This window comes from Helianthus annuus, chromosome 13 (genome assembly GCF_002127325.2).
Source record: "Helianthus annuus cultivar XRQ/B chromosome 13, HanXRQr2.0-SUNRISE, whole genome shotgun sequence".
Taxonomy (NCBI): Eukaryota; Viridiplantae; Streptophyta; class Magnoliopsida; order Asterales; family Asteraceae; genus Helianthus; species Helianthus annuus.
The window spans coordinates 99,326,236-99,334,615 of NC_035445.2; the positions used below are offsets into that span (position 1 = coordinate 99,326,236).

Sequence of the window (8,380 nt, forward strand, 5' to 3'; positions counted from 1 at the left end):
GATTAGAGTAAGTAAGTGGGAACTGACAGGTTATGACTTGACCAGACAACATACATAATTACTATTTATTTTGTGTTTATTTATTTTTATTTTACTGTTATATTTAATTTAATTTCATATGAAATGTTTAGAATTTTACTTTGTTTATTTTACGTTTTTTTTTTTTTTGAGTTATAAATAATTTAGAGTGTGTTAGTTCAGAGTATATCTATTTATTCATATTTTTTTAATTTTTTTATTGGCTAAACTTACATACTATGAGGATTGAACACATAATCTCCTATCATCATACATCTTATTTAATTCATCAACACTATTGGGCTATTTCAAATAGATTCTATTTGTTTAGTTATATAAGGTCATATATATATATAGAGGGGAGTGTTTAAATGAGAACGCTAAATATCGCGAGAACCGTGAGAACAAATGAAAAAACCACGAGAACTTGGTCAAAAACAATTCAAATTCAAAATTTCTTTTTACACTTATCATTATTATTCGAATACAATGTTAGAAATTAAATTTACACGTTTAAATTTTCATGAATTCGTAAATAAAGAAAATTTACACATGTGTAAGTTTGCCATTTACACATGTGTAAATTTGTTATATTTACACACGTGTAAAAAATCTAGTAAGAGTGATTTTGAGAGGATAAATGAGTTATTTGATATTGTAAATTCTTTTTTTGATGTTGTATTTTTATTACAATGAGGTTTGTATTAAAAAAATTCGGTTTTGATTGGTTATTTCATTCGTTCTCACGGTTCTCGCAATATTTAGCGTTCTCAAGATAACCCTCCCATATATATATATATATATATATATATATATATATATATATATATATATATATATATATATATCCTATATTTGAGTATTGTTATAAACATTTTTGTGAGGATAATCAACATGCCTTTGTGCCCTGTCGTTTGACACGTTCGGCTCCTTGGCGCCGGAGGTGGTTCGGTTCTTGGCTAGAGTTCAGCGTGTGGTCCACAACAACTTTTCGACCCCTTATGGGCGAGGCTTTGTTTTTAGTAGATTATGGTTTTATATTCAGAAGGGGATGGCAGCGCAGCTTGTTGCTTGTCTACCTGCTATTTTATGTAAGAGTAAATTACAAGTTTTGTCCTTTATGTTTACACCAAATTACAGGCGCTGTCCTTTACCTTTAAATTTGACGAGTTTTGTCCTTAATGTTCCAAAATCTTGCATGTTATGTCCTTTAGGCCAAACCCAGTTAAACTTTTTTGGTTAAGTATGATCATGTGCCTTGCACATGAGGGTATCCTTGTCTTTTCATCTTTTCAGGGGTTAATGTGTAAATAAGTTATATAGAAGGACTATTTTGTAAAATAAAATGATATTTGATTAAACAAAAATCACACACCCTCTCTGTCTTCTCTTGCTTCTCTCTCTCTAAAAAAACCTCTGCATCGTCTCTCTCTCTAAAAACCCTAGTACGGTGGTCGATGGCGGATTGTGGTGGGTCTGATGGTGATGGTGGGTTTAGCGGTGGTGGGAGGGTGCGATGGTGATGATTGATTTAGCGATGGCGGAGGTGTGCGGTGGTGGGTGGTGGATTGATTTGGGTGTGAAAGTGTTGATGGGTGTACGATGGTGGGTGAACGATGGTTCTGATGGTGGTGAGTGAAGGGTAGATGTGGTGGTGGGTTAGGGGCGGCGGTGGTTTAGGGCTATATTGGCTAGAGCTCAAGCAACAAAGAAAGGAATTGCATTGGTTTCTCAAGCTCTCAAAGAAAATAAAGAAAATGGAGGAGTTGAGGTAAGCTCAGATTATTAGAAACTGTATTCTTGGGCTTGACCCAGAAATGAATATCCCCATCTGGAGCTGTTGCATTATATATATTCACTGAATAAATCATTGGTGTTTGCTTTTGTCATTTGTCATCCAAAGTAAAGTAAAAGCACTTGTCATTATCTTGAACATATATTGAAGCTAAATGATGAGTTGTGTTGAATGAATTGAAATTTTAGATCTGAGTTGGAAAGGTGTTTGATAAAGGAGAGAGTTCAGACAGAGATGGGTAAGAGAGAGGGGGAGAGTTGTAAATATCATTTTGGTTTATTTAATTAAACAATATTAAAAAAAACTGAGTTGAATGACCAAATTACCCTTGTGTAATATGATTTAACCAAAAAAATCTAACTGGGTTTGGCCTAAAGGACACAACGTGCAAGATTTTGGAACATTAAGGACAAAACTCGTCAAATTTAAAGATAAAGGACAGCGCATGTAATTTGGTGTAAACATAAAGGACAAAACTTGTAATTTACTCTTTATGTAATTTGGCCTAGTGATTGAAATGAAAACAATGTATATTCCCGAAAATAATAATAATAATAATAATAATAATAATATAAAACAAGGGTATTTTAGTCTTTTAATAAAAAAACTAACAAAAGATTCAAACAAAGTTAAAAATTTGGACTCAAATGGTTAAGAAAAGTGACTATAGGGACTTAGGGCGTTAAACATTTTAATTTTTTACTCAAATGGTTAAAACATCTAAAATATAGAGACTCAAAAAATTGGCAACCCGCGACAGGTAAAAAAAAAAAAACTAGCATATATTAAACTAAATTTAATTTATTATACTATCCAACGGTAAAATCTCGAATGGATTCATGTAAATCATCAAAACTAAAATAAAAAATAATATATCCTCATTCCTAAATTCGCACGCTACCCGTTACATGCTTCTGCAATCAAAACCTCTTTTATCCGTACGCACGTTACCACTGCCACCCGTTGATTGATGCTAACATGAGCACTGTGTACTCTCCACTCCCATTCACAACTTATGAATCCCGTCACTAATATACCACCACCACCACCACCACTACAACCACCGCTCCAGCCACCCCAATCACCATCGTCATCCTCCTGTCCCCAACACCCCGACGATACCTTCCATGGGTTCTGCCCTTCTTGTCTCCTCGAACGTCTCTCCTTCGTAGACCAATCCTCCATTACTCTCAACAAACCCAATGAAGAAGAAGTAAAAAACATGAGCGATTTAGAGAACGATATTTTGGAAATGGAAGCTAAAATAGATACAATTGTTCACAATTTGAAGTCTATAAACGACCACATACATCTTGATGATGCACCCTCAACGAAGTCAAACTTCTGGCCAACGTCAGTTTGGACCAAAAAATGGCAAAAATGGAGACACAAACATAAACAGAAACAGAAACAGAAGAACAAAGATGGTGTAGACAGAAACGGCGTCGTTTTATCAAGTAAACTGCCGGATTGTCATGACACTCATTCAGAAATAGCGGATTACGGGTTCGGGCGGAGATCCTGCGACACTGGTCCGAGGTTTTCTCTTGATGCGGGTCGGGTTTCGGTTGACCGGGTCAAGGGTTCATGGGATGGGTATTTGGTGGGAAGGAGTTTCCCAAAGTTGGAAGATGGAAAAATACCACAACTAGCAGAAGTGAATATACCGGGTGGGTCGATCCAGACCCGGGAATATTACTTGAATTGTTCGTCTAGGAGACGAAAGGGGGGTCTTGAAAGATCCAACTCTATGGTTGTTGATAATCCGAACACAGGTTCGACGAATGCCAAAGTGTCTCCTGGTTATGTTGGGCCTCGGAGACTGAAGTTTCACAGCATTGGTGGGGAAAAAGATTTAGGATTGGTGAAAAAACCGGGGTGGTGGAATTGGAAGGTGAAGGTATGGGGCAATCAGATTAGTAAAACCGATGAATTCGACCGAAAGTTAAGTAGAAGTAATAGCAGTGTAAGCTGGAGGAACATGGTTGAAACCGGTGACGATAACTGTGAAAGAGATGAGTTTGTATCCGAGAAGGATTCGAACCACCACCGTGCTAGTAACGGGCTTCTACGGTTTTACTTAACGCCGTTACGAGGTAGCCGAAGAAGTGGAACTGGAACAGGAACCGGAACCTCAAAGTGTAAGGTTTCTAGCAAGGGTTAGGTTTGTGTTCATGTTGAATTGGTATTTTACTTGGAAGTGATATTGTTGAATAACCAAACCTGAATCCAAAACCAAGTATCAGAACAACGTTTGAATGCGTATATCGCTATTCTTAATAACTTTGAACCTAAATTTGAAATCTTTGCGAAATTGGCCTACGTGAGTATGCCAAATTTTGGATCCGGTGATACAAATTTAGCGTGGAAATAGGGGTGTTTAGAGTCGTCGGTTCAGCCGCGGTTTTAATCAAAATTTTGGGCTAAATGGCTAATTATGGTTTTAGAATACAATAAACCAAAGTGGCTAGTTTTAGAATACTTAGAGGGTGTTTGGGATTACGTTTTGAAGTGATATTTAATTACTGCGTTTGTAAAACATAAATAATCTAAAAAAGTATTTGGATGAAAAAGTGATTATCTGCCTCCAAAACGCAGTTTTGGAGAAGCATGTATCTACATGCTTTTTCAAAACGCAGTTTTGAAAACGCAAAATCTGTTTTGAAAACGCATAATCTATTTTGAAAACGCAACACCAAACACCCCTTAATGATGTAATGCATATATGTGACAAAAACAGGTTAAATGATCTGTTTTAACTTTTAAACCGTCAAAACCAAAATGTGAACCAAACCATACAGACATATATAGGTCTAGTCAACATTGTTGTGTTAACTATGGTAATTGAATAATCTCATAAGTCATAACTTGAATAATTATATCCATTTATTGTGATTTACTGTATTATTATAGTTTTAATAAGTCTGGAATGCAGATGGGTCGGGTCTGGTTACCGGTCAAAACTGGGAAGAGTCATTATGTTTTTACTAATTTAGGAGTGAGTGGTGATATAATAAAGGTGAAGAGATAAAAATGTAAATCTGATGTGCTTGGTCTAGGTGATGTAGTACATGTTCATTTAAACAACATTTATTGCAATTTATAATACTTTAATTTAATTTGCTACTATAGCTAGCTTGTTGTCTGATTTTTTAGTTTTTACTAATTTAGGAGTGATCCAATCATTCATAACATTCTTAATTTGTGTAGGTGTCATTATAATTAAATTTTAAAGTTTATTTACTAGAGCTGATTAATTGATTATTAGCATAAGGGTGTAAGGGGTGCTCGCCTAATAGGTGAGTCCCCTCTCTTACGCCAAACCAATCCTCGTGTGCCACGTCAACTCTCCTCTTAAACTCCCCTAACACCCTAAATTGATGGCGGCACTCCCCTCTTAGGTGAATTGGTTTTTTTTTTTTTTTTTTTTTTAAAAAGGAAACTTTTGATTGGTCAAGCTCTCCCTCTCTCCTCCCCCTCTCTTCGGCAGCCACTCACCCATTTCACTCCCTCTCTCTAACTCACCTAAAGGTTGGCAGCCCCCCCCCCCTAATCGGTATTTTGGGTCACCGCATGGGGTTGCCGAGGGCACCCCGTGTACCCTAAGTATGAAAGGTTCCCAACAAATTACATAACGATTAGGTTATGTGTAGTGAGCGGCATGGCATGGGGCGGTATGCCTCATAGCGCCGGCATAGCGCCGGCACACCGCCACGGAGGGCGCGATCGATCGAAAAATTGGAGGCGGCGCGATGTTAATGGCGCCATGATTCTGGTTCCTTTTTAAGCTTTGACCAATCACAAACAAGTAATCTTTTTAATATTAATTAAATAAAATTGAAAATTATTAAATAGGTATTGATGGGTAGGGGCTTTATGACTATGGGCTCTAGTGATATAACGCCCCATAAAGCCCCCGTGTGACGTGGCACGACACGTGTCGCATAACGCCCCACAAGGGGCTTTATGACTACAGATGGCCTTAGGGGACTAGGGGTGGTTCACTAGTGATAGAATCTATCACTCTCAATGTCCAATAAAATCATGCCATGTCATCAATCAAATTTCCATCACTAGTGATAGAAATGTAGGAGGGGTGGAATCACTAGTGATGGAATTCTATCACTCCTAAATGATCCAACGTTCAAATGATCCAACGTTCGAAAAAATCAAAAGTTCAACGCGTGACCGGCTTAACGCGTTGTGAATTCCACGCGTGTTCAACACACCGGCGGCGGTGTAGCGTGACCATTTCACGCGTTATACATTGCCATCACGGGACCGCCCCGTGTGGCCTTACAATGGAGAAAGGTTAGGTTTGATGAAAGCAAATCTTAGGTTTAGTGTTATTATTAATTCCTTTTTTATGCAAAATAATTAAATAAAAAGTGTAATAATATTTTGTATTGTTGCAATAATTGTGTAGGGTTTTTGTTTTTCATTTCCCATTTGTATTCTGAAAAAGGCAATGATTAAAAACACAGTGACTGTGGTGTAGTGATTAAAGTGTAAATGAAAACAACAGGAGCTCCACATTCAACGCCATCACATCATTCTTTATTTTTGCTTGCAAATGATTTTTAGTTTTTTTTACCTCCCATAGTCCCATTTAAAGGTGGAGGATATGGTTAAATCACCCTAGGTGATTGAGTGAAGTCCTATTCAATAATATTATGTTATGTTAACTTCTCATTTTACACTCAATCACTAGGTATGGTCAAACACCCCTCAATTAAAAAAAAAAAAAAAAACTCGATTGATTGAGTGACCCTCTCTCCTCTCCTCTCAATCACATCGGTGAACAATCACTAATTTTTGTTCACTCTCTCCAACTCACCGCATAACTCAATCAAGTGGGGGTGGTCACCGATCGGTGACTCACACTCAATCACCCACTCACCGATTACTATACCCTCCACCCTAAACTAAATTTATTATTCATCCATTTAAAATTCTATATAAAATGATCATATCATTATTATTTTTTTTGCGCGAGCCAAGGTTTTCACTGTAAGCAACCTCTCTATTTATACAGGGTGGAGGTAAAACTGTCTAAATCTTGTGTTCCTCAAACTCTACGTTAGCTTTGCTATTGTTGGGATTTACTGAGTATGAGTGATGATTCTTCTTTTGCGATCCAAACAAGACTCGAATATTTATTCCGCTTGAAAACATTAGCACCAACTCATACACATTTAACATCCTGTAACTCAAACACAATTCGTTCAACCCATTTATCTAACGGGTCAGTTGACCTGTAGTGATCAAGTTGTAAACATGATAATCAGTTTGATAGACTCTTAACTAATGGTTTAAACGGGTTGACCTATTTTATTGACCAGGTTAAACAGATATACTTACAACCTGTTTAATAAACTAACCCGTTTATTAAACAGTTAGATATGACCACTCAAAACCTAACTATAATCGTATATCTTTATTGTGTTTCAACAATCCGTAAAACGTGAAAGAAGCAAATCTTGAACAAAGTCACATTTTATTGCTCCGACTCATGTAATGGCTCATATTGATTTCTTTTCTATTCACATCATCAAGACCTAGTGATACTTACAATCCAATAGAGACAACTATTTACCCATTATAAATTAATAACATTGTTGTGTAGTGAGTTTTTCAAAAAAGTTTGATAAAATTACAATTTTAATCTAAAACTATTTTGATTTTTTACTTTTAACCTTAAAGCTTTCTATCTTTGTCAATTTAACCTCATAACTTTTTTACTTTCAACTTTGATACCTTATACTCTTCATATTGATTTCTTTTCTATTCACGTCATCAAGACCTAGTGAAACTTAAAATCCAACAGGGACATCAATTTATATTTAAATTTAATTATCTAACAATTGAACGTTACAATTATTATTATTATTATTATTATTATTATTATTATTATTAATTAATTAATTAATTAATTAAATCAAACATACTAAATCCTGTCTATATTCCAATTTTATAGAATTATCTTTTTTTTTTGAAATTTATGAATTATTCGCGAATGTCAGGAGGTCTAGCATACGTTGTCTTAACCGGGTCCGCGCTAGAGAGCCCCCTCGCACAATAGATCCCCAATTGAAACCCCTCAATGAGAAACCCATATCACAAAGACTCGAACTTAAGACCTTGAGGGGAGAACTCACCCGGGTCCACCATAAGTGAAACTTAAATACTCGTGGCCACCACTAGAGCACTAGTGATGGTAATTATCTAATAAGGATTATCATATAGTTATTGTGGTAAAGTAGTATCTATTGCCATGCCTATGTGGTAACTGGTGTTTGGTGTTTGGTGTTTGATTGGCTTTATATGATTGTGTGACCATAGTGGGTTATTATAACGACCGCATGTTGTTAGACTCATCCATACGAACATTTTATTATGAAACAACTATATGAGTTTATTATAAAGTAATAGTACAACCCGTTTGTTCAACCATAACACTTAACGAATATAATAACCTAGTTATTTTTGTTGGGTTCGTAGGCTTTAGGGTAGCCAGCCCTAGTTAGGGTTAGCCGACCCTAGTTATTAGACCCACTTAGTTAACTT

General features: G+C 36.2%; 1 protein-coding gene across 1 annotated transcript; it reads left to right on the forward strand.

Moving 5' to 3' along the window:
- The first annotated feature begins 2,684 nt into the window (after positions 1 to 2,684).
- On the forward strand, positions 2,685 to 4,109 carry LOC110898809 (protein OCTOPUS). Its single transcript, XM_022145653.2, has one exon. It carries the CDS (start codon positions 2,829 to 2,831, stop codon positions 3,975 to 3,977), a length of 1,149 nt encoding a protein of 382 aa, XP_022001345.1. The 5' UTR covers positions 2,685 to 2,828; the 3' UTR covers positions 3,978 to 4,109.
- The last annotated feature ends 4,271 nt before the right edge of the window (positions 4,110 to 8,380 follow it).